The 25,957-nt window shown below is 56.3% G+C and overlaps 2 protein-coding genes across 3 annotated transcripts in view; one reads left to right on the top strand and one right to left on the bottom strand.

The window, feature by feature from the left end:
• The window catches only part of CELSR1 (cadherin EGF LAG seven-pass G-type receptor 1), a gene marked incomplete at its 5' end in the record, with an annotated part of 128,916 nt that extends 126,855 nt beyond the window's left edge, over window positions 1–2,061 (top strand). The window contains one exon of the mRNA XM_034643694.1: window positions 1–2,061. Within this exon, the coding sequence (XP_034499585.1) occupies window positions 1–25 (25 nt within the window).
• TRMU (tRNA 5-methylaminomethyl-2-thiouridylate methyltransferase) lies at window positions 1,985–22,369 on the bottom strand. Of its 2 annotated transcripts, XM_019803346.2 has the most exons (11): window positions 22,216–22,369; window positions 19,571–19,736; window positions 15,829–15,935; window positions 14,016–14,138; window positions 10,405–10,577; window positions 8,970–9,023; window positions 8,820–8,886; window positions 7,889–7,989; window positions 6,431–6,575; window positions 6,042–6,124; window positions 1,985–5,564 (listed from the first exon to the last, which is right to left on the bottom strand). In XM_019803346.2, exons 1-11 carry the CDS (start codon window positions 22,295–22,297, stop codon window positions 5,406–5,408), a joined length of 1,260 nt encoding a protein of 419 aa, XP_019658905.2. In that variant the 5' UTR covers window positions 22,298–22,369; the 3' UTR covers window positions 1,985–5,405. The 2 variants fall into 2 exon arrangements, with proteins under 2 accessions (XP_019658905.2, XP_011227707.1); XM_011229405.3 differs by lacking the exon at window positions 22,216–22,369 and having other exon boundaries at window positions 2,029–5,564; window positions 10,405–10,518; window positions 19,571–19,709.
• Window positions 22,370–25,957: the final 3,588 nt, after the last annotated feature.

Raw genomic sequence — 25,957 nt, 5'->3', positions numbered from 1 at the left:
AGGCAGTAACGAAACTTCAATCTGAACCATCAGGAAACTGTGAGACAAGCCCACCGCCTCCAGCCAGGCCTCAGTGCTGTGTCGACGCACCCTTGGACCTTGGAGCCCAAGGGCCAGCTGCCCTGTCAGTGAAGCGGGCCCTGGCGGTGGGGGTCCCTGCAGTGGCAGCCCCGTGACTGGTGTGATTGACAGTCCAGATATGAGGCCCCGGGGTGCCCCAGGGGGCTTGGGGCCCAGCGGACCCCTGACAAGTGCCAAAGGCCATGGGCACGAGGATGCGTGGGCTCCCGGGCTGGCTCAGCTGGATCCCTGGTGCGAACAGAGCCAGAGCCGCACCCCAGGCCAGGAGCGGGCCCGGCACGAGAGCTGGCAAGGCCCAAAACTGCCAGGCCTGGCTTGCTGGGGTTCGCGGATGCCGCGTGTAGGCAGAAGACGGAGGTCCACTGGCCACGCCGGTGCCTCCCTGTAGCACAGGCCCCTGGCTGGTGGCCTTGACGGCCCTTTGCAGAGACCCTCCCTTGTCTTAAAGCGAATTACTCTCTTTTGTTGAAAAGGTGTAGATACTTTGTGTATATTTGTACGGGACTCTGAGAAGGGGAAAGCCTGTGTCTCTTGTGCATTTGTACTATTGATCCTGGGAGATCCGTGGGATGATCTCTCACTATTTTTTTTATACAAGGAAGATTGCACACTTGTACTTGAACCTGGCGTGCGTTGATGCAGCCGGTGTCCCGGCAGATCAGAGCGGGAAGTGCGTGGTGTGCGAAGCTGTCCTCCAACAGAGGCTCCTCCCACTGCGCTCAGCCGGGAAGCAAGGAGCATGTGGGCATCAGGCGCAGCCGCCGGAATTCACAGCGCGTGTGTTTCTGAGATGTGTGCCCTGTGCTCCCGGCCACCCCGACGGGGATCGGAACGCAGGGCAGCCTGGAGGGGGCGGGACTTGAGGAGCCCGGCTGAGGTTGGTGGAGAACGCAGGTGCCCCAGGGCCGTGACTGACTCACTGACCGCCCCCGCCCCCACCCCGGGCCCACGCTCGGCCCACAGGGCCTCCCTGGCCCCTGTCCCGGTCTGTGTGGTACCGCAGGTGGGGACGTCTTTTGTCCCTCTGCTCCTGTTCCTGGTGGGATCACAGTGTTCACATGTTCCCGATTCAGACGGAGGTGTGAGGTCTTCCAGGATGTCACATTCCTTCCTGCCAAATTTTCCAGCTCTTTTAGACTCCGAGGATCCCCAGGCAGGCTGGGGCCCCACCCCGGGAGTCCGACCAATTACTTCATTTTGCTTCAAATGGCCAATTGTGCGGAGCGACAAAGCCACGGCCATGCTTCTTAATGGTTACCAAGCTGTTTTTTGGAAGCTCATAGCGGGGAGCGGCTGTGACTGTCCCGCAGTGGGCCACCACCGTTGGCACAGCGTGGCCCCCGGGGCTGTGGAACGGGGCCCAGAATGACTCAGACACGTTTCATTCCAGTGTTGCCTTTGTTCTTCAAATCAGGCGCCCAAATGCCTCATTAGCACAGCTGCTTCCAGATTCGAGAAACCATAAAATAGGAAGATGATCAAGTCAAATGCAAAGATTTCCACACTGTATTCAGATGGAAACGTGAGCACACCAGGAACAGCAGATGCGAGGCGGGTCTAAGGCCGCACACCTCACGCGGGAGTGAAAGGAGACCCCAGGGTCCGCGTGCGGGAGTGAATTATAAATGTGCCTTAGCAGGTGAGTGGCCTTTCGAAGACAGAAGAGTGTCTTCAGGTGTTTACTCCCAACGAGACCTTTTCTCAGTAAAAAGAGTTGACTACCCTCGGGTCAGAACACCCCCTTCGTGTCCTCGCTCTTCTGCAGCTGGGTCCTGCCCCTTGGGGTGCAGTTTTCAATCTGATCAGAAATGTTACCAAAAAACAACTGTCCGTTTTATTAAGACAGGAAAAATTGTAAACCTATTTTTGTGACTTAAGACTTTATGAGAAATGAGACACTGGAGATTTTTTTAACAAATGTCTATTTATTAATGTTTGGAACACTGGAATTACAACACGCAATAAATTAAGATTTTTGAATCTGTGCTTCTGCTGTGCTGCTCTCCCCTGCCCCCACCTCTCTGAGCAGGAGTGTGGACAGGACGCAGGGGACAGGCCTGGGGGGAGGGGGAGAGCTGTACTGGAACTTTCTGCCCATTCTCCTGACGCAGTCAGGACAAGTAGGCTCTGTTTGCGGTTTCCCATAATATTTAAATCCAGCTCTCACCGTGTGTACAGCACCGGCCCTGGGCCCTTCCCTCAGAATCTGGGGGTGTGGAGCAGTGGCAGGGCCTGGCAACTGGGGTGCCCATCTGGGAAACGGGGGCAGGGGGACACATGTCCTGCTCCTCAGCTCCAGCCCCTCCGGCCTGCCCAGGATCTCCTGAAGGTCACCTGGGGGGTATAGCCCTGGAGTGTGCAGCACAGGGCAGTGGGAGAGGCCAGAGTCCCAGCTCAGGAACTTGGCCCCCTGGCATCCCCTGGTGGACACCTGGTGCAATGCACAAAGTGGCCTCCCACAGTTGGCTGATGGCCTCAGGGGCATGCGGAGGGCAGGCTGTGCCCACGAGAGGGACAGTGGCGCTGCTGGCTGGAAGGCTGCCATAGGCCCCGCCACAGGTGAGGCCTGGGTGACCCGAGCGGCCACCGGGCTGGCTGGGGGCCTGGCACTGGGCAGTCTCCCCTCCGCCTGCCTGTGCCCAAGACACTTCCACCTGGCTGCCCTTCCTCCCTCCTGTTCCTGCTGCCAGTTCCCAGGGTCGGCCCTGCACAGAGCAGGGTGGGTGCTGTGGAGCCTTCCCAGCGGGACGAGACAACCAGCCGCCAGGGCAGTGAATCGGGAACCCTGAGGCCGGGGAGGCTCCATGCTGCCCTGTGAGCTGGCAGAACACAGGTGGGGTTTCAGTCTCTGCCTCCACGGCCAGCCTGCCCAGTCTCCTGGCACAATGTGCACAGTGATACAGAACAGTGGCCGGCCTCCTCGCCAGGGCAGGCCCGAGCCCCCCACCTCTCAGGGCCTCCTCCATTATTGGGATCAGACACCCTGTGCAGGCCAGAAGGCCCGACCCTGGATGCTTGGGCCCCCTCCCCAGTCCTTCCAGCCCAGGAAGCCTCTTGCTGGGTGGGGAGAAGGCAGATGGAGGGCCGGCTGGTCTGAAGGGGGTGGAGACGGGAGGGCACTGCTTCCCCCGTCAGAGTGGTATGGAGGGAAGATGCTTTGCTCTGGGCACAGCCCGAACCCTGACGATCACTGAGGGGCACCATGTTCATTGTGCCTCTGGGAAGGGGGGCTGGTGCCTTGCTCTCAGCCCCACACTGTGGCCTGGTCTTAAAGCCCCCCCAACGGTGCAGCCTATCGCCCCCACACAGGGTCCCACTAAACCAGCGGTGGGCCTCGTGCCCTTTGCCCCAGGCTGGCGGGGATGTGGTGCCAGGTGGGGTGACAGGTCCGGGCCTCCCTTCCTGGCTGCACGGGAGGGTGGCTGCTCTGCTCCGAAGGGCACCGCGTCCTGATGCCTGGGGAGAACCCAGGGCAGCACAACCCCATCTGGACAGAGGTCTTCGTCGTTCACTCCTCCTCCGGACCCACTACACGGGACTTCCTAAATCTAACCCTGTCCCTGCCTGCCACCACACCCAACCCCACAGCCCACCTGGTCTCCCCTTCCCTCCGACCTGCACCTCGGATGCCAGAGGGATTTTCTGCTCAAAACCACCTCGCCTCCCTCCTGCTCAGAAGGAAGTCCTTCCACTGTTGCGCTCTGGGGCCAAGGTGCCCATCACCCCACTTTGGGCTCCTCCCTTGTGGTCTGGGATTTGTGACCTGCCTCTGGGGGGCGGCACAGGGGCCTGGATCGCTGGCACCCAGGCCCAGGGCTAACCCCGTCACCACCAGAGGCCCTGAAAGGTGGAGGCCACGGGACAACCTTCCCAGGTGCTCCTCCAGCGGCACTGTGCCTGGAGGGCCTCTGGTCTAGAACCTTCTATGCACAGGAGGCAAGGAACCACACTTCTGACTCCCACAAAAGCCTGGCCTGAAGCACCAAGAATGTGTTGGGGGTGAGGTTAGTGAGAGAAGGGAGCCCAAGCTGTGTCTCCAGCACCCAGCCCCCACCTTCAGGGCAGGCAAGTTGGAGGCAGTGGGGCGTGCAGACACAGCCTTCCCTGGAAGGGCCAATTTCCTGCCTGGCCCAGCTGTCACCCCCCATGCCCCGCAGGCACTGAGAAGAGGAGGGGCAGAGCCTGTGTCTCTGCATACTTCCCCCCTGCACGGCTGGCCCAGCGGAGCCCTCAGAGCGCACGGAGCCAAAGGTGGTCACTGTGGATGCCGCAGCATCAAAACGCCCCCGGGACCACAGGGCCCACAGCGCAGCCAGCTCTGAACCGTGTTGCCCTCTGCCAAGCAGCCCCGGCCTGGCCTGCGGCCCTCTCGCCACAACACACGTGCAGCACACCCATGCCGCAGGCTGAACGAGCCTTCCCCCCATGCTCCTGTGGAGAAACCCGAAAGCCCCCCGTAATGGTGTCAAGACAGGTGGCCTTCGGGAGGCACTCTGATCGTGAGGGTGGGGCCCCGGCAGATGGCGCGGTGTGAGAGGCTCAGAAAGACCCTCGCCCCTCTGGCCGTTGAGGACACAGCGAGAAGTTGGCTGTCGGCGAACCATGGGGGGAACCTCGGCCAACCAGGCCGGTGCCCTGACCCCGGACGTCTGGTCTACACTGCTGGGAGACACAAGCGTCTGTCGTGTAAGCTGCCCCACCAGAGGGAATGGACACACCTGCCGCCAACCCCCTCCTCACTGGGACGAAGGCCCTGCAGTCCTCCTGGTTTCCGTGACTGCAGCCAGGGCACTGGGCGCTCTGCAGGGGGAGGGGTGGCCTCCAAGTGACCGCACCCCGTCGCACGTCCGCAGTGCACCCTGCGGGCGGGACTCAGGCCAGGTGAGGTCAGGCGGGCACGGTGGGAACTGGGGGGCTTGCACCAGTCTGCACAGCCGCAGGGCACCCTGCGGCCTCCGCCCCCCAGGAGACCCCTCAGGCTCTGTGTCCCAGACACGTTTTATTGGATGCGTCCCTGCAGCCTCCTTGGCAGGCCACCCATGTGCTTGCGAGGGGGAACCTTCGTGCGGTAGGAAAGAGCAACTCTATCAACGTGGTGCTCGGACACGCCCACTAGGCAGCGTGTCCTTCTGGCCAGAGCACCCACTTGGAGATGACAGGGCAGGGCTTTCTGGGGCTCTCCCGGGCTCTGGAGGCTTTCTGGAACCGTGGCCAGCCTGAACGGAACTGGGGCGGTGGACTCAGCCCAGCTCCCCCCGGCCTGCTCCACCCCAGGCCCTGCTCCGCTATCTGCTCCCGGGTGCTCAGCAGCAGCTCGGCCTCCTTCAGGGCGTGGGGCCCTGGCCTGGGCCTTTGCCATCGCTGGGGCCCTCGGTGGCCGCTCTGGACCTGCTCTTGCCCTTCTGGAGTACGCAGGCAGATGGCCCCAAGCGCAGGATTTTCCCGCTGCCCAGACACTCGTCCCCTTTGTAGAAGACGGCAAACTAAAGAGGAAAGAGGCCGGTGTTACTGCAGCGGGGCCCGGCGCCAGGTGCCCACCAATAGCCAGGAGTGTGGGTCTGTAGCTGCTGGGTGGGGGGGCAGGCCCAGACAAGGCAGCCGGGCTCTCCCAGCACCCAGCGCGAGCAGGCATCCCTGGTGCGGCTGGGAAGGGCACGTGAGGAGTGGGGGAGGTCGCGGCTTCCACCCTCACTGGCTGTGCGAGCCACACCCACTCAGCACCTCCGCCCCCCACCCTGTACACCGGGTGCTCTGGTTGGGAGGAAGTGCGGTCCGTCCTTCCAGAGCCTGAAGCCCACCGGCGAGAGCCCCCTCAGCTACACGGGCCCGACGAGGGGCAGCTGAGCACGTGCTGAAGCACAAGGGCTGGGCTCCAGGCCAGATGTGGACTCGGTGTGAGGCCCGGATCTACCTTCTAGCCGGGCTCCCACTGGCCGCCCTCTGCAGCTCAGGGCACTCACCTGTCCTGGGGCGAGGGCCCGCACAGCCTTCACAGCCGTCACCCAAACGGTGCCATCTTGATTGAGGGTCAGTACACAGGGCACTGGGTGGAAGAGAGGGGTCCTTGGAGGGGGCACTGGCCTCCCAGGGGACAGGAGGAGCACCAGGCACCGGGGCCCCAGCCAGAGGGACTCAGCGCCCCCTGCTGCCGGGCCTGCCGCGCGGGCACCTCCAGGACACGCCCTGCACGGCGGACGGAGGCCACGCAGGCCTGGCCCCCAGGAAAGGCAGGTGAAGAGGGGGTTCCGAATATGTTATGCAATCTGATCAGTGAAGGACGCTCCCGCCCCAAATCTAATGACCGCTCCTACCCTGGGCCTCCTCTGAAGGGACCCTCCCGCTCAGTCACCTAGCGCCATCTGGTGGCGGAACCGGAAGTGGCACTCCATCATTTTGTCCCGGACCAGAGCGGCAGGCGGCTCCTCCGCGATCCAGTGCACGCGGCTGGTCCGCAGCAGGTCCCTGTACAGAGCCGGGTGGTCTGTCCGGGGGGCCTGCGGAGCAGAACGTGCAGCTCAGGACATGGAAGCCCTCGGCGGAGGGTCCCCCACCCCACGCCTCCCCGCGGCATTTCATCAACAGCAACCCTAACAGCTCGCTGACTGCTAACGACAGGGTCTGCCCCAGAAACGCACGGGATCATCCCACGGCCTCTGGTCCCCATTCTGCACAGGAAGAAACTGAGGCACAGGAGGGAAAGGGACTTGTCACAGTCACACTTGGCGAGCAGCAGACCACGGTCAGCACACTGCCTGCAAGTTCCAGCCTCACTGCCCACCGCACCTGCCCGGACAGGGCCCACCACACTGCTGGCCTGTCTCAAAAGGGTCACCGCAGGAAGCCCATCAAACACCAGGTGGCGGGGGAAAGAAGAGACAGTGCGGCTCCCTGGGGTGGTGCTGAGGCCATCTGCCTCTGAGGCCCGTCCCCAAGGCCCAGGCAGGGATACCCACATGGGGACAAATGTCAGTCGATGACCCTCCTGGTTTCTCTCAAAGCAAAAAAGACCACTGAAATTTTACATGAAAATCACTTTAATTCATGCATGACCACAATCCCTGTCCAGGCTGTGATGCCTACGGCTCTTCTTGGAACGAGATGTCCCAGAATCAGTAGGTGGGGTCTGCTGGCCGCTCTGCCTGCATCTAAGAGAAGGTCCTCCAGCTCTGTGACCGAGTACCCAGCTCTCCTAGGGCAGGGTCTCTTAACCTTGGTATAGCTGAGATGGGAGGCTGAGTCATTCTTTTTGGGAGTGGGGGCTATCCTGTAGAATGTCAGCAGGACCCCTGGCCTCTACCCATCAGATACCATAGAGACACAGCCGAATGTCCAGGGTGGGGGGGGGGCACAGGGCCAACTCACCCCCTTTGCAAAGCCCAGCTCCAGAGCCCGGGGACGGGGTTCAAGGTCACAGTGGTTCAGGTCACTGTGGCACACAAATGGCTCTGGTCCTGGCTCGGCCCTTCTGTTTGACAATGGCCTGCAGGAGCCATGGGCTAGCCCTGTCCTAAGCACTGAGGGACCTTCGGCCGCTTTTGTAAAATCAGAAAAAAAGTATCTATTCACAGCCATTAATGTCATGATTCCTAGAGTGGCCAACATACAGTAAGAACCTGGTAAGTACCTTCAACAAAATCCTTCTGGTACCTTGGGGGCCAATCCCAGGAGGATGCAGAGGAAAGGCAAGGATGGTCCATCAACACTGCTGCTCTGTAGGACTTCAGCAGCCCTGCCTGGTCTCACAGACACTGCTGGCTCTGCCAAAAACAGACCTCCGTCACCTGTCTAAATGGCCAGCCCCACTCACCACAAACACGTCGCCCTTGGTGCCGTCCTTCTCCACCACATACCAGGGCTCCTGTAAGCCGCTTATCTTGGCTCTCTGGCCCAAAGTATACAGGAACCAACCTACGGAAATACGGTTTCTCAGGGAGCCGGCAGCAGCTCCATCTCAAACACCACCTCCCTCTTAACGGGGAGCAGAGGATGGGGGGCGGGGGGCAGCAGTGGGGAGGCTCCGTGGACCACCGAGGGGTAGTCCAAAGGGGCCGTGTTCTCCCATCACGAGCCTCAGCCCTGACCATGCAGTTGAGCTCATCCCATCTCTCGTCTGGGCCAGGTCAGGCTGCACCTCGCACCCCACCAGGGGCCATTCCAGCTACCGGAGCTCCTCAACCATGGGCCGCAGGGACCACTCCTCCAGAAGGTGGACTGGGCCTCGTTCGAAGCCGTAAGCCCCTTCCTGCTGAGCCTCCAGGAGCCCCTCCGATGGACAAACCGCACGGGGGCTGAGGCATCCCGGTTGCCCCCACTTCTCTGTGCACCCCTCATCCCCGCAACACACATCACGAGACTGGAAGGCTAGGTTCCCCGCTCCCCCCGCCCTGAAACAGCACTAGCATGGAAGAGACAAGCTGAGGGGACCTCATCCTGCTGGAGACCGGCTGGGAGCAGATAATTTTATTTACGGGGACACAATACATCACTCAGAGAGCAGTCCTTCTGAATCGGAGGGATCCCGGGTTAGCAGCTGCCAGGCTTCACGGAGACCACACCCAACACTGGCGCCCAGGGGCCACCACTCTCGCTCGTGCCGCCCGCGACCCCCACCCCAGGCTTCTCGGACTCACGGAAGATGGGGAGGAATTACAGGCTTCTTGTCGGACTCTCCCAGAGCTGAAACTCGCCCCACGACTCAGGGAGTTTATGACGAAAAGCAGCCCGAGGTTGTGTCTCACCTTTGTGTGTTCCCAGAACTTTACTGTCTTCTATAGAAATAAATTTACCAGGTCGAGGCTGTAAATACTGGAAAACAGGCAATTCCTCACCAACGGCTCCAGATCAGAGCAGAAACGTGGCTCCACGCTTTTGCCTCAAAAAACACTCACCTGAAGGATGAAATTTTCAAAATTTCTTTTACCAATGAAACAGATGCCCATGCTCTGAAACAAAAGGAAAGCCGACCGTGAGGAGAACAAACAGGCGGGAGGCGTCGGCACGAGAACAAACCAGTGCCTGGAGAACAGGAGGGCGCACACCCAGGCCCCCCAGGCCCCCCCGCGCTCCCGGCCACAGGCCTGGCTCTCCCCGGCTGGCACCACACACCAGCTGCGCCCCAAAAACAGACCTGGAGGGCTTTCAGAGCATCTCAGCCTCCCGGGGTCTACTTAAGGCCCCCAACCTGGGACCTGGTGAGTAAACAAGGCCGCACCACGTGTACCCCGGCGGGGGGTGGCCCCCGCACGGCGGCCCATCAGCCCAGCCAGCCAAGGACAGACAGCCGGAGCTGCGCGAGCCCTCTGGACCACCATCCGGAGCCACGGGGGGCCAGGAGCCAGGGTCGGCCAGGAGGACCAGGAAGGCTCCCTCAGCTCCCGCCATGGAGCCACACCCACAAACCAAACAGGTAAACAAAGGGACAGAGACATGGGAGGACTGATGCGTGGAAGGAGGTCTTCCTGGGGAACAATGAGTTGCTGATAAAAAAGCAAGGTCATGCTATTCCCAGGAAGACAAAAATGGAGCAGCAGCCTCGCTAAAGGTGACGCAGCCCCTGATGTGGCCGGAGCAGCCCGAGCACGCAGGACCATCCTGTAACACCAGACCGCCGCCACGCTGGCTTCGCCGTCACCCCAATGCTCAGGATCTTCTTGCCTCAGGGCCTTTGCATACGCTCTTCCCACTATCGGGACTATTTCCCCCCAACCCTCTTTGCGACGCTAAATCCTATTCATCCTGAGGCCTTACGTTAAATTAAATGTTAACGCCTCAGAGCCCATTTTTGGGTCCGGGCCGATCTAGTTAGAGCCCACTGGTGTCGCCTACACATCCTCTAATCTTACGGTGCTATGTTTCATGTCTGTCTCCCCCTCCTGTGGGCTCCAGAAAGGCAGGAATGAGGAAAGCGTGTGCCCCTCACCCTACCCTCAGGGATCAGCAGCACGGCAGCCGGTATAGGAAGGCCCTCGACGAGGAGGGTCTGGACGAGGGTGTGAAAACACGCGCAGGCAGCGACAGAGCCTGGCCGGGGCATCTCCAGGCCCGGTCCTTCCTGCCCTGCCCTCCCCCGGCAGGCAGGGCCAAGAGCACCCCAACGAGTGAGCCAGGCTGCTGTGAAAGCTGCTCACCCCAAAGCAGGGCCGAGGAGGGGACGGGACAGGAGTCGTGTCTGAGCGGCTCTCAGAGTGTCAATAGCGCGTCCTACCACGTGCATGACCCAGGCTCTGTCCTGACGCTGGCTCCTGGGGAGGAAGTGCCCAGACAGGGCCCCACTTCCCCACCGACCGTGGCCATGGCGCGCGAGCGCACCCCCCTCACTCCTACCTCCTTCTTCTGTAGCACGTGATGGAGTCTATTCTCAGCAGCTATTTTCTTGACAAAATCTTTCGTGAGCCCCCCCAGAGGGAAGAGGGTTCTCCTCAGGGCATCTTGGGAAACCTGGCTGAGAAAGAAGGTCTGGTCTTTAAAGCTGTCAGCTGCTTGAAGAAGTTTTACCGCTGCCAAAAGTAAAGAAGAAAAGATGTTGCGGGAATAAACATGACGGTACCTGGCTCTGGGTCACGTCCAGTAGATCAGCCCGGGTCTGTCAGGAGCAGAAGCAACACTCCAGAGCAGACCGCTAGGAAAAACCAACAGTCCCCGTGCTTCAGGGGAGAAAAGTTCTCACCCCGAATTTATCTGCCGTGAATAACAATTTTACGTGGTCAGGAAGCTCCTTCCGGTTCCCACCCCGGGTTACAGCATTTTATAGTTGAAACACCGCACACGCCCGCTCCGGAGCGGTGACATGAAAACAAGCCAAACACACACGCAGCCGAGTGTGAGAAAGCTGGAAGAGAGGACCCCTGGAGAACCCCGGGACGGGGTCAGCTGCTGCCCACACCCCCCGCCTTCTCAGATCCGACTCTGGCCGCGGCACCTCTCAACCCGTTTCCTTTCCCAGAAAAGCAGGTTTTGTTCAGAGTCCCGCGGACATACACCCAATGCTCCTCCGCGATCCCCGATGCCCCCCAGCGTAAAGACCCACTCTGGAGCTAAGGCCGCGGTGCAGAGATGCGACTGACCTTGGCCCCATGACACTGGACCAGAGAAGAAGGCCCGGCTCTACCGCCGGGCCACACCAGACCCGCCTGGCCCACACCAGGACGGCCACGTCTGCAAGTCCCTGGCTCCCCAAAGTCTAATTCAATGAGCCACGGGAAAAGCCATGTGGGCTTTCTATACCATGGCTTCTTCCAACAACCCACGGAGGCAACGCTAGGAGAGGCCACCACACCGCAAGCTCAGGGCGTGCTACACGTGTGCTGGGGCCCGCACGACGCACGTGTGCCTGGCAGCTTGCAAAGTCGCGTGTGGAACACGGGCTCTGTGGAGGGAATGTTCTCCACCCGTGCCCTCAAATGTGATGCTCGCTTTAGCCACGGGAGGTTTCATTACCCCCACTTTACAGACGAGGAAACTAAGGTTGAGATTGTTAAGAGGCTCAACAGAACAGTGCAGGTGCGGCCTAAGTCCTCATCCATCCCTTCCTCCGTGCAGCCGAAAATCGAAAAACAGTCAGCCACTCATCAGGCAGGCAGACTCGCCTGCCCAAGGCTACTCTTTGTTGCAAAAGGAAGCCAGTCAGGCAGTGCAGAGGCCTCAGGACACTGGGAGCAACGGGCATCTCCTCATAGCTCCGCGTCAGTTTAAAACAGACTTGAGGGGCGCCTGGGTGGCGCAGTCGTTAAGCGTCTGCCTTCGGCTCAGGGCGTGATCCGGACGATCCTGGATCGAGTCCCACATCAGGCTCCTCGGTTGGGAGCCTGCTTCTTCCTCTCCCACTCCCCTGCTGTGTTCCCTCTCTCGCTGGCTGTCTCTATCTCTGTCTAATAAATAAATAAAATCTTTNAAAATCTTTAAAAAAAAAAAAAAAAAACAGACTTGAAATCTATCATACTTTATTTTTTTTAAAAGGAGGCCAGAATCGTAATCCACGGAAAGGAACACGTGGGAGGATCTGTCCGCTCCAGGGACTTCATTCACACGCCCTCACACCACTTCGCACCGGTGAGGCCTACCAGGCACCAGGCCGGGACCCGGGAGCGCCGAAAACCCAGGCGGGCTCTGTGCTGCCCCGTGTGCGCGGCCCCGCGTGCGCTCTGCCCAGGGACCGAGGCCCAGGCCGGGAGGCCCTAGTCCAGGTCTCCAGGGCAACTAAGTAAGAATTAAAAAGCTCTCGTGTGCCTGGAAAACACGCTGAAAACAAAGACACCGTTGCATTACTACAACAAATACACGTTAACATCACTCAACAAAACATCTGTCGAAGCCATCAGAGAACTTTTCGGAGTGCCTATGGCCTAGCACAAGGGTCCAGCTAGCTCTGGAAGGCAAACCATTTTCTAGGAGATAAGCAAGTGCATCTACTCAATATGGAAATAAGTTCTTTAGCCACTCAGGACCCTTAAGTCCATATTTACTTGCCGCATTCTGCTGCGGAGCTCCCAAGCGGCAGGACTCTGCATTCCTCCCGACACGGACAGGCTTCCTGGGAGAGTGGTGCCCAGGCGTGTGAGAGGCGGACCCTGGGAGCAACGAGAAGGAGGCCGAGGAGCCCTGTCCTCTCTTCCCGCGTCTGAACCTGAGGCCCTGGCGGCAAGCACAGCGGCTAAGGGCCCAGCACCCCGCAGGCAGCAGAGGGAGCCCTTCCCAGCAAGCAAGCAAGTCTTTGCGTTCAAGTCAGGGAGGTTATCTGAGCACCCCCTGCTGTGAAGAAGGGGGTGGGGACGAAACCAGAGCAGCCGAGCACCCGGACCATCCTCGGGGCGCCCGCAACACAGCAAACGACCGCACAGCCACTGCGGCCTCCTGACCAGGCTCAGTGACACAGAGGACAGAACTCCACTGGGGCCTGGCACAGCAAAGAGCACAACTGTGGCGCTGGGCCGAACTGGGCTGAGATCCCGCTCTCCCGCCGCACGCAGCCCAGTCAAACGACTCCACACCTCAGTTCCCTTGCCTGTGAACTGGGATGAGCGCATCCACCTCCAGTCTCAGAGGGGCCAAGGAGAACGCATGCCTCTAACAGCCGTGCTCGGGGGAGAGGGGCAGGTGCCGTGCGGCAGGCGGTCAGCAGGCCAACCCTTCGGTGATCCCACAACAATGGAAACTTCTTGCCCAGACATGGCTCTGAGCTCCCTTCACAATGAAGTGCATTCCTCTTTTCTACACACAAACGTCCACCAGGACAAGCCAGGAGCATCCCTGCGGACCGCTGGTCATTTTTCTAGAAAGGTGAAACATGGCTCCCGCTAACACCGATAAACTGATTTGTATCCATAATCTCTAAAAACACATTTTCCAGGAGGCCTGAATGTCAGGCCCTGGCACCTGGGTCACACTGAAGTATGTATCACTCAGTCTCGAGCCCTCGAGAACTTGATGGTAAGCGACGGGCCTGTGAGCACTCCAACTATCAACACATATTTCCTCAAATATAATGGGAACCTTCAAGTCACTAGCAGAGTGTGAGGCGCTGGGTTAGAAATCACAGATGCGGCTTCCAACCAGGCTCTCTGGGGAGGTGGCCCCCCGACCCCTGTACTTTGCAAAACCAGCCAGCTAGTTTGGAACACACAGAGACGTGGCAGGCGCGCCCACACGATGACCCACTGCCATGCTCCAAAACAGTTTCCTCTGCGCACCAGTCCTGAAGGTCTGACCCGGGCACTTTAACTTACCTTTTTTTTTTTTTTTAAGATTTTGTTTATTTATTTGACAGAGAGAGAGACAGCCAGCGAGAGAGGGAACACAAGCAGGGGGAGTGGGAGAGGGAAGAAGCAGGCTCACAGCGGAGGAGCCTGATGTGGGGCTCGATCCCACAACGCCGGGATCACGCCCTGAGCCGAAGACAGACACTTAACCGCTGTGCCACCCAGGCGCCCCTAACTTACCATTTCTAACTTCAAATCGATTTCTGAAAAGCCCTTCTGGCCTCCTAATGTGCTTCTGCTGAAAGACTTCCTCGTCTTCAAGGGAGGTTCTGGCGTAGTGACCCGTGGCGACTGCATCTGCTCCTGTGAGGTTTTTAAGAACACAAGATCCAGCTTCAGACTTGCGTGTGTGGCCGTGGGCAGCTCGGGCCTCAGGAGCTCTCCGAGGCATGCACACACCAAACCTTGTGCTGGACGGTCTGCACCGACGGTCCAGCCCCTCTCAAACACGGAGGTCCAGAGCATGGAGGCCCCCCTCCCCCAATATTCTGATCAATAAGAGGCCTCGAACTCTCCATTTACATGGATACAACCTTGCTACAAGGTTTCACTACAGCTTTATGATCCTTTCAAAAGTCAGTATCTATCCACTCAGTCACTCTAGCTTACGGAAACAGATATGCACACAAAAATTTAAGTCTAAAAAGCTCATTGCAGTGTTTCCTATACCAAGGAAATCTGAAAACACCAAAATGTTCACCATCAGGAGAACATGAAGTTAAAACGCCACTGCTGTAAGAACAGCATCACTTACGAGGAATTTTTCATGATGTTGTTAAGCAGGGGAAAAATATATATATAATACTCTGATCCCGCTTTTTTTAATGTACAGAAAAAGATTAAGGAAAACATGAGAAAGCCTGTTCCTTTGATTCCAGGAAGAGAAATGATAGACGACATCTCCCTATTTTCACTCCGCTGTCGTTTTGAACTTTTTCTAATAAACACACGTTACTTCCACCGCAGTGAAGGACCATACAGCACATTCCATCTCTTCTCTCCCTGTTACGCAAAAAGGCCAAAGAACCTACCTTCGAAGGCATGCATTAGTTCATAACCCTTCCCTGCGTGAACATTTCAGACAGTCAATACTGCAGCAGACTTGTTCCCGTAAGGGGCAGTGAACGGAGTCTGTGCCTCACCGAGACTAGCTCAGGGTAAGATAAAAGATGCAGCGAGAATTAACTGCTGAGGGCGCCTGGCTGGCTCAGTCGGAGGAGCGTGAGGGCCCTGATCTTGGGGTCATGAGTTCGAGCCCCACGCTGGATGTAGAGGCTTATTTAAAAAAAAAAAAAAAATAGGGGCGCCTGGGTGGCTCAGTCGGTTAAGCATCTGCCTTCGGCTCAGGTTATGATCCCAGGGTCCTGGGACCGAGTCCCACATTTGGTTCCTTGCTCAAATAAATAGAATCTTAAAAAAAATTAAAAATTAAAAGAACAGACCACTAAACCATGGCTTCAAATCCAGAGAAAGAGAGACCCAGAATCCCGAATCAGGTACAGACCCAGACCTGTTCCCAGGGCAGAGCAGAAAGTCACCCTAGGAAGCAAGATAAAAAGTCTCCGCAAGACTAGCAAAAAGGATGACGAGCAAGAAACTGAACGCTGACTTCCCTGAGCTCTAAACAGGACTCGTGAACCTTGAGCGAAACATAACCCGGCCTGGGCCTGGAGCTGCTCTGGGCACAGCTGCACCTGCAGACAGGCTCTGCCCGTGTGTCCTCAGGACTTCTGAAGCTGGTGCTCCTGAACCCACAGCACACTCCCTACACCCGCGAGGTCCACGATCAAGACACACTCTCTCCTCCCTGAGACCCTGTCATTTGCATATTGCCAGAAAGATCTTTCTTACTCAGGGAAGTAACAGAATATTATCATTTTCACTGCTTCCTTTCCTTCTGAAGATGAAACTGTTTACCAGCATTTGGCTCCTGGCTATCTCTGAAAACCTTAAGATTTTAAAAAGATGAAATGGAAATAGCAAAAGGACTTACCGAGATTATCCACAGCATAATGGAAAAAACAACTGAACTTGATGTGCTTGTTGCAGACTATGTCAGGATTGGGAGTCCTTCCTTTCTCATATTCACTTAAAAAATCACTGGAATAGAAGAAAATGATTTTCATTTCTAAGTGTGAAACATTCCTCAAAAAAATAAATCCGTAGGGGCGTCCGGGTGGCTCAGTCAGTTGAGCATCTGGCTCTGGCTTTTGGCTCCAGTCGTGATGTTGGAGTTGTAGGACTGAGTCCCTCGCTGGGCTCTGCACTTGCCATAGAGTCTGCCTGAAACCCCCTCTCTCTCTCTCTCCCTGGGCCCCAGAACAGGAAGCCAATGATCCAGAGCTGCATCTGAGGCGCTATTAGCTATTCCACAACGTCAGCCTGTGGACCCAGGTCACTGGGCGAATACACACGCCAGCTGATACTCTAACGTGCCTCCCACACTTCTGAGGACCAGCAGTGTTCGGATGCTTCCAGGGCACTGCGCAGCCTTGCTGACTGCACTTCTGTTCTCACAGGCTGGCTGACCAGACATGGGAGAAGGATGGTTTGGCAAGAAGTACACGGTCTCAGAGTATTCACTTTAAGAGGATTATGGTGCCTGTTCCAGGAGTTTAAAGTGAGTATTAAAGGGTAGGGGTTATGGGGCGCCTGGGTGGCTCAGTCGTTAAGCGTCTGCCTTCGGCTCAGGGCATGATCCCAGGGTCCTGGGATCGAGCCCCACATCAGGCTCCTCCGCTGGGAGCCTGCTTCTTCCTCTCCCACTCCCCCTGCCTGTGTTCCCTCTCTCGCTGGCTGTCTCTCTCTCTGTTAAATAAATAAATAAAATCTTATAAATAAATAAATAAATAAAGGGTAGGGGGTGGGGGGCGTCCGGCTGGTTCAGTGGGAGGAGCTTGTGACTCTGGTCGTGGGGTCGTGGGCTTGAGCTTCAAGTCGGGTATAGAGATTACTTCAAAAAAAAAGCTTAAGAAAAAAAAGTTAAAGGATGTATTTTGAATGTCTGTGAGCATTTTTCACTGACCCTAAAGCTCCTCGTTGCTCTACAGTGGCTACAAACAACAACGCTGACCAGGGGGTCACGTTATGAAGACAAACTAAGAATCTGCATGGGGTCATAGGTCACATGTGCACCTTCAACTCCGGCAGGGGATGCCAAACTGTTCCTGCAACCTCTCAGTCGTCTAAGGGAGAACGCTTGTGTCGCTCCATAGTTCAATTTTTTGTTAGAAAGCTGTCAAGAGGGGCGCCTGGGTGGCACAGCGGTTAAGCGTCTGCCTTCGGCTCAGGGCGTGATCCCGGCGTTGTGGGATCGAGCCCCACATCAGGCTCCTCCGCTGTGAGCCTGCTTCTTCCTCTCCCACTCCCCTGCTTGTGTTCCCTCTCTCCCTGGCTGTCTCTATCTCTGTCAAATAAATAAATAAAATCTTTAAAAACGAAAAGAAGAAAGCAAGCTTCAAGAGTTTCGTGAAACCGTAAACTACTTAAGGTAGAACCAGGCTGTACTCTCTGTGTGTCCACAGCCTCCGGGATGTTTCCTACGTAACAAGTACTGAATAAACGTTAGAGGCTGAATGTTTCCACTGGCTCATGAAAATCATGTCAACCATTTCCCAAACAGCTCAACAGAAGACAGGTCAGTGGCATCAGCAAAAACTACAGAGCACAGCCTGTTCGGTGAGGGGACACACCCCGCCTGCACCCCACGAGGGAGACACCAAGCAGAAAGAACATCTGCACTGTGACCCTTGAAGGCCAATGGGCCTTGAACAAAAGAATTCAGAAGAAATCTCGGACCTAGAGAGTGCTATCAGAGCGGTGAGCATTCAGGGGCTCCTGGGGGGCTCAATCGGTTAAGTGTCTGCTTTCAGCTCAGGTCATGATCTCGGGGTCCTGGGATCAAGCCCCACATCGGGCTCCCTGCTCGGCAGGGAGTCTGCTTCTCCCTCTCCCTCTGCCTCTCCCCACAGCTTGTGATCTCTCTCTAATAAATAAAATGTTAAAAACAAAAACAAAAACAGAGCAGTGAGCAATCAGAATGAAGAGATCACTGAGCACAATTGCAACCATACCCACAGGCAACCAGGAGGAAACTAGGGCAGAGGGCAGACTGGCCAGAGCCCACCTGGCCTCAGTTAAATGTGAGTTAACCTCCAAAAGATCACATTTGCTCACACACTTTCCAAACCTAGCAATAACGGGTGAAGTTTCAACCCTGCAGTACTCAAAGGAATCCCCAAAGCAGCTTTCCCCACCCACCCAGATTTGACAGTGAAGCCATCCCTGCCTCCCCTTTCTCCCACTCCTACACTCGTTAGTCACCAAGCCCCACGGCACCGCTTCCCAAGTAAGAGCCGACAGACCCCCCATCAGAATGAACAGAAGTGCTTGTCACAGTGTGGTTCCAGGGCCAACGCCCCAGGCCCCGTCCAGGTGGTGTTCAGTGAGCACCCCAGCTGATTCTTTGGCCCGATGTCTGCTGCCAGTGGATCTGTCCCCTGGGGCCTGCCCCCAGCCAGCCCTCACCCCCACTGCGCATTCCCATCATTCCCGCCCTCTAGCAGCAGCTTCTCCCTAGGTTCTCCGCCTCCAGTCTTCTCCCGTAACTTACCCTCCACTTAGCTGCCAGATCTGCCTTCTCAATAACACAAGTCATTAGAGCTACATTTACTGTTTACTAATATGCCAGACGCAGTGCTGACAGCTTTGTATCTCATCTCGCTGAATTCTTACAATAACCCCCTACGGCATTATCCTTCATTAAAGGGATGATGAAAAAGTCTTAGGAAGCCAAGTGCATCACCCAAGGTCACGAAGAGGTAGCAGGATCAAGACTGGACCCAAGGATTTCCTGATCCTACAGCCTACCCTACACCTGTGCACACTGCTGCTGCCCGAGACACCTTTGGTGGCCACCCACCGTGCCGGCCTAGTTGGGCTCACCATACTCCAGCCCAAGCAGCCTTCCTCCGCAGGGACAAGAGTCCAGCCAAAGCTGTCAATGTTCCCCCCATAATGACGGGCATTTCTTCTCTTCATCACTGCTCTTGCTATCCTGTTTAGGAAATCTCTACTTCACCGTTATTTTCAAGAGCAGATCAAACCTCACCTCTTCCATGAAGCTTTCCTGACTGCTCCATATGACACATTTCTCCCTCCTCTGAACCTGCAGCATTTTAATGAAATTACTTGGTACTTCCTACATGCTGGTCGCCACTGTTACCTCTTTTGAGGGTAATGTCCTCCTCCCCCAGGCTGCAAACTCCTGCAGAATGGAGCCCAGCTTACACACCTTTATGTCCTCAAATGTAGCACTGGGCCCAGTACAGAGCAACACTTAAAGATCACCTTTGATATCTGTTACATTTTTAAAGTCTTTGTGTTTTGTGTTTTCATGAGGCATCAGGGAGGGTGCCTCACCTACTTTTTTTCCCCAGAAGCCTCTCATCGCTGACCTGCACAGGCATCACTGCGTGGCACCTCTCAGGAAAGACCTCAGCCTTAGTTCCCTCACCCAAAGTTAGCAGAAAGAACTCAAGGTTCACGAAGTCATTAAGGAGACTTCTAGCAGGTGGCACCATAAGGAAACACAAGGCCGGGTGCTCTGGGACCTCCATGGTCTCCAGCACCACTGCCAAACAGCACTGGCCGCCTGTCACTGGTCCGGCCGACCATGGCAGTCCTTCCCTTGGAAAAGCGATACAGCACCTTCTGCGTCTCTGAACTGGACCCACCTGAACACGTCGTTCCAATACTCCTTCACATAGGACACTTGATGGAAAGGGATGTCTAGGATCTGGCAAACTCTATAAGCATCTTCACAGTCTCTGTCAGCAATGCAAACTCCGTGTTCATCCAGCGAGTCCCAGTTCTTCATAAACACCCCTGTCACTTGGTAGCCTGGGGGGGAGTGGGCACAAATCAGAGTCAGGGGTGAAAAGGCAGCAGTTTCTGAGCTCCCAGCAGTTCCCTGACACGCCCCACTCCCGCACCACCATCCGCTGGTTCACCTGGCAATGCGTGCTTTGCTGCATGGCCGTCAGAATGACTCACATCCTAGTGCAAGCCACCTGACTTGCCAGCTGGCCGACAGCTCCCTGCCCTACACGCCCATGCACTTGTAAGCACCTCCATCATCACAGTGCACTGCTGCACTGCAACTGTTTGCTGCGCCCTCCCCACCCCCAGCAAGATGGTGATTTTCATCTCTGTGTCCCCACCCCGTGTCCGCACAATGCCTAGCACGCAGGAGAGGCTCGGCCAATGAGTGCTGAATGACAGAAGAGCAGAAATGCAACATTTTTCAAAGCAAATAAAACCACCATTCAGTTACCGAAAAAGTAAGCTAATTTAAAAGACTGTTTCCAATTATCCTCTAGGACTTAGACTCTATGTCATCAGACAAGAAGACAATTAAAATCTGGGCTATTTCATTATAAAGGCTGTACTAACTATATATTTTATGACCTTTTTTTTTTTTTTTTTTGGATTCTCTTCTATTGTAACAAAGTACCCAACCAAATACCGGAAAGACCAATGTTAGCTTTGCATCACCTTAGAGAAGTACTCAGGTGCCTATCCTGCAGGAGAAATGTTTGAGAAATGTTTCTTACTGGGAAGGTTCAACGTAACAAAGCCAAGCCATTTGACTAAGTTTAATAAAGTACTCCAAAGAACAGAGATTCAAAGTCAAAGCTCTGACCACTCCACCCCCCCACCAGCAGTTAATCAGGCCCTCCGCCACCCCGCTTCTCTTACAACGCAGACCACACTGGCCTCTGTTGGGCTTGTTGTTCCAGTCCACCCCCTTCTGCAATTCGCTACAGCCTGGAGCTCTTCAGAGAGCAGGGTCTAAGCCTCATTCAACCCTCTGTCCCAGTGCCCTGCACAGAACGAAGCTAAAAAGTTTCTTGAGAAAGAGACAACCCCACATGCGGCTTTAAAAATCCCCTCTTCTATAACCTCATCCTTCTTCTCATGGAGATGAACCCACTTAAGGGCACAGGCTTAGGCACTCCAGGATGGGACCTGAACCTTCCAAGGGGCACAGGTTAGGATGTGCAGCTCCAACAAGACTAGGAAAGCCCATGATGCCAAGGAGAGGAGCACGCTTTTCCTTTGTTAAGTACATCAGCTTCCCCCACTGAGGAGGAAACCACAGAGAAGGCTGGAATATGGAGTGGTAGTCTGGATCCTGGGGAGAAGGGACAGCTGACCTTCCTGAAGAGTAAAAGTAAATCTGGTCTGCCCACTGCTAGTCTGCCATGCCTCTCAAAACATGTCACGCACGTCATCAGGAACTTTCCAAGGGCTCTGCACGGTCTACCCAACATAGTCTGAAGTCCCTAAAATAACATCTTCCATAATCACTCTTTTCTTTCTCCGTCCACCTCCTTCCGTCCAGACCCAGCCAACACTTGCATGCCTCTGACCTTTTGCTGGAGCTGCTGACTCTGCAGGAGCACTTTCCTCCACACTTCACGCCAATTCTCTGCTTAGTGAAATCCTACTCTTCCTTCAAGTCTCGCCTTAAACACATCACTGTCTGTGATTGCTTTGATTCTCCGTTCTCCAGTTACAGATGCCTAGTGTGCCTACATTTTTTTTAAAAAGATTTATTTATTTGAGAGAGAGTGAGAGAGAGAACGGGAGCACAGGCACGCGCATCAATGAGGGGAGAGGGAGAGAGAGAATCTCAAGCAGACTCCCGGATGAGTGCAGAGCCCACAACGGGGTCTATTCTACCACCGGGAGACTGTGACCCCAGCAGGAATCAAGAGTCGGAGGCTCAACCGACTGAGCCACCGGGGTGCCCCACGTGCCTACATTTCTATTTAGAAGCTAATAACCACTACTGTTTTCCAAGTGCCTAATATGTGCTGGGCACTGAGGTGAACCTTGTGTAGGCTCCTGCCAGCCAGTCCTTCCAGTCACCCAGCGAGGTAGGGGATCCCTCCACTTTACAGGGAAGGAGAGCTGCACTAACTCAGGAAGTCTCATTCACCCCTGCATTCCAGGAGCTGACAGCGGAGGGTGCACACAAGTCACCCCGTGGAGGCGGCCTCCCAAGGAGAAGCGACCACACACATGGAGAACGGAGCTCAGCTCAGCTCCCGACCCCAGGCACTCTCCCGACGCCTGGAACAGACGCTGGCACTCCCGCACAGGTGTGTCATCCGTGAACGGAGCGCACGGAGGTTCCGGGGGCACTTCGGCCGCGCGGGCCCCGGCAGGACCAGGACCGTCCCCGGGTCAGCGCAGACCCCGCCGCCGCCGTCACTCAGGTCAGAGGGCCTCGGAGCCCCCAAAGTCGGGGATACCCTCCTCCACTGCGTGGGGAGCCGGACGCGGTAGGAGTCCCCGAGAAGGGGTTGCTCACCTCTCCGCCTCAGCAGCAGCGCGGCCACGGCGCTGTCCACCCCGCCGGACAGGGCGACCACGACGTGCCGCGCCGCCTGCATCAGCTCACCGCCAACCTCCCACAACCTCTGCCACGGCTTCCGCGCCGCGCCGGAAGTGCCGCCGCCGCCGCGGCGCCGCAGACGCGGCCTGGCCGGAAACGTGCTTTCGCGCGCGGCGCTCCGCCCCCGCCCGGGCTTCTCCGCCCCGGCTTCCCCTCCCGAGGCCCCGCCCACGCCCCCTGCGCGTGCACCCTTGCTCGGGCTCGCTGCTGCGGGCGCGTGCGCTCCTCCCGGTGGGTCGGCATCTGCTTAGGTGCACACCTGTGAACCCGCTTACCGCGCAAGGGGGCTCGGGTCGTCCTCGAGGGGGTGCGGAGAGGAGCTGGATTCTAGGAAGGGACCTCTAAGCAGGGGAGCGAAATGATCACTTCTAAAGTTACAAAGATTTTCGTGGCTGCCCTGTGCAGAGGGCGAGCTGGGAGCCTGGTTAGCAGCCCGTGACAGCCACTTGGGGAAGGGGTGCATTTGCAGGTGGACTCTGTGGCCCTTGCCTGCGGGAACGGATGTGGGGGGATGAGAGAGAGGGTGGAAGACTTGATGTTTCTGTCTTGCGGAATCTTCCCGGAGGAGGGAGTGCCCTTCCAGGTCAGCTCCTGCGGGTCAGGTGCCTTGGGCCATCATCTTCCGACTGGAGATGTGGCTGTTCCTGAATGATCGCGCGGGAGCGCACGCATGGGGCAGCGGGACAGATGACCCAGGGCAGGCACGTTTCCGGGGGAGGGAAACAGCAGAACTGGGAGACATTCTCTGGGCCTAAAAAGAGAGAGAGTGGGAAGGTAGGAGGTGATGAAAGCAAAGGAGGCCCAGATAGGAAACCTGGAGGGAGCAGAGCCGGGTGGCTGAGGGGCTGGGGGAAGGAAGGGGTGGTCAGTGCGGAGAGCCAAGGCAGGGGATGGCAGGGCTCAGATCAGGGGTGCCCAGGGCCCAAAGGACTGAGATTTGCCTTGACACTGGAAACTGTGGTCTGCACAAGCAAAATCAGGCATCCTTTAAATCAGCAACTCCCAGCTTTCTTCACTTCAAACCCAGTGTCACATTTTATAGGGTGGCCCAGAGGACACACCAGCCTACACACAGAAAGCATAAAAAAGAATCCTCTCTGAACAGTTTTTACCTTTGCAAGGTGCCATGTACTCTGTTATTTTCCATTTGGTTCTCTTCCATTTTTAAAAACCGCCAGTGCAGTCCACTGGATTGATTTCATGTAGAATTAGAACCTGGTTTGAAAGTGCAAGGGAGGAGATGCCCCAGCAGATGTGAGTAGATGGGAATCAGGCCAGTAACACCCCCCCCCGCCCCCGAAGCTTCAGGGTAATACTGTGCTAGTTTAACAGTTTCTCAGATTGGCAGTGGTCCAAACGTTTAAACATGGATAATTATTGAGGCGAGCCATTTTCCGGAGGACAGGAATACCTTAAGGGTCTGGAGAGAAACAAGGGCGGCCCCAAGTCTCCGTTTCTGAGAAGAGAAGCAGGACCTGCCAGCCAGAGAGTCGTGGCCACGGGTGCCAAGAGCAGGCACAGGGTGAGCTCCCTGACAGAAGGGTTGGTCACAGGGCCCCGTGGGGAAACAGAGGAATGGCAGCTTTTTCTGAAGAATAAGGTATCATCCAACAAAATATCCGATGAGAGTATCTATTTCATCTCACACTTCCCAGAAGAGATGAGTAGACGCAGTATCTGGCGGCCTGTCCTTTGGAAGATTTGGGGGGTGAACCTTCGGTTGAGGCTGTGGAGTGGCCAAGCTGAGGCCCCTGGACGTTCTGGCTCAGTCTAGAGGACCGCGCCCTTCCAGGGTGGGGCAGTTTGGTACAAGGTTGGGGCAGAAGTCCAGTTTTCCTGCCTAAGCAAAGGGGTTTGGGTTTAGGTATGCTGCACCCACCCACCAAGCGGCTAAAACATGATACATTTGCAACATTTTCTGCCGCTTTTCAGTTAAAGATCTGGCATTTCAGCTACTTTGGTTCAGCAATGGGAAGGACAATGACATCCCAAGTGCCATCTGCCAACAGTGATGTGAGATATGTAGATTTCAGAGATGTGCACCAAGTTAATGAAATACAGTAAAAATGGCGGAAGTCGGACCTCTTAAACCTGGGAGGGTGGCCCTCTAGCGGCAGCCGAGGCATCTCACACCACCGTGCGGAGAACAGGGCCAGCACTCCAGGAGCTCCGGAGCATGTCTTTTTAATAGAATTAAAATCCTATTACTCCTGTCCTGCCCCGGGGTCCTTATGGATTGGGCGATGCCCCGGGGCCTCAAGAAAAGCCTGTCTGCTCCCCAGGCAGCCTGAGGGAGGGGAAGGGCCTTGGAGGAGATGGGATGGCCAGAGCCCCACTGAATGATCATATATTAGCTAAGAGATTAATGTCCCTACCTCCCACCAAACTGTTAAGCCCCCAGAAGTAGGGGGGATGCATGAGCTTTGCTCCCCACTGCATCCCTGGGAGCAATGCAGTCTGCCTATAGTAGTCTCCATCAACATGTGGGGTGCCTGGCTGGCTCAGTAAGAGCATGTGATTCTTGGTCTCAGGGTCATGAGCTCCAGCCCCATGTTGGGTGTGATTACTTGAAAATAAATAAATAAAATGTAAATATCATGTGAATGAATCAATTCAATTCTAGGTTTTGGGTTTTCCACTGTGAATTGAGGGGCCACACCAGACATCAGAGGACCCTGGCATTAATATTGGATTCTAGCATTCTTGCTGCCCACAGGAAGAGACGAGGGGGGAGTGGGCCGCCGTGATTCCGGTCGGTTTTCTGCCCCCCCCCACCCCGGCCAGGGAGTGTACCTAGAGCAAGGTGCCCTGCTTCCAGAGTCAGCACTCACACTTGCAAGCATTCCTGCCTTTAAATGTACAGCTTTCCTCTGAGGTGCAATGCTCTCCAGGATGCACGCTTGCCTTTTCTGATAGCACAAGAGTTGCCTTTCTGTTTGAGGCGTTAACCGGAGAAAGCTCAAAGCACGGCCACCAGCTTGCTTCCCTCGGCGCTCTGTGGACCGAGGGTCCCTGGTGTCGGGCAGGAAACACCAGATGGGAACCCAAAAAGCAGCTCCCATGACTACTGTCTGCTGTAAGGCCACTGAAATAGGACTGAGAAATTTCCTCAAAAAATGAGGAATCTATACAGATCAGCAGCTTCCAGGCCAGCTAGTTTTTAGAAAATATTAAATCAGAATGGCTTCAGGCAGGGAATACACTTTCCAGTAGTGTATGGAGCACATACACTCCACCGGAAGGAGCATGGCAGAGCGGTGCTCATCACCCGTGTCCAGAAGGGCTCGGCCTCAGCTCCCACACCTCTCCCTCCGCCTGCCCCTGCCCCCCGCCCCCCACCGGAGAAGCCTCTTCTAAAGGTGTGCCCAGAGTGTGTGCTGGAAGTGCAGATTACTAGGCCTGCCCCAGACCTGGGTGGTGGAGCCTGGGGTCTGCGTTTAAACCAATTTTTCTTCACACTCAATTCTGAAAATTACTTGTAGAAACAACTAAAGTTTGGATAACCTAGGGGCACCTGGGTGGCTCAGTTGGTTAAGCATCTGCCTTCAGCTCGGATTGTGATCCTGGGGTCCTGGGATCAAGTCCTGAATCAAGCTCACTGCTCGGTGGGGAGCCTGCTTCTCCCTCTGCCTGCCGCTCCCCCTGCTTGTGCTCTCTC

The sequence above is a fragment of the Ailuropoda melanoleuca genome, chromosome 15 (genome assembly GCF_002007445.2).
Source record: "Ailuropoda melanoleuca isolate Jingjing chromosome 15, ASM200744v2, whole genome shotgun sequence".
In the NCBI taxonomy this organism is placed as follows: domain Eukaryota; kingdom Metazoa; phylum Chordata; class Mammalia; order Carnivora; family Ursidae; genus Ailuropoda; species Ailuropoda melanoleuca.
This window is presented reverse-complemented; position numbering and strand designations above follow the sequence as displayed.

Bases quoted from the DNA above. Each gene is read 5' to 3' on its own strand.
- TRMU (XM_019803346.2), bottom strand. From the start codon at position 22,297: ATGCAGGCGGCGCGGCACGTCGTGGTCGCCCTGTCCGGCGGGGTGGAC. The intron at 6,576-7,888 runs GTGAGTGGGGCT...TCTGCTCCGCAG, and splicing joins CCAAGGGCGACGTGTTTGTG to GCCCCCCGGACAGACCACCC. The intron at 5,565-6,041 runs GTGAGTGCCCTG...TTTCCTCTTTAG, and splicing joins GGGCCCTCGCCCCAGGACAG to TTTGCCGTCTTCTACAAAGG.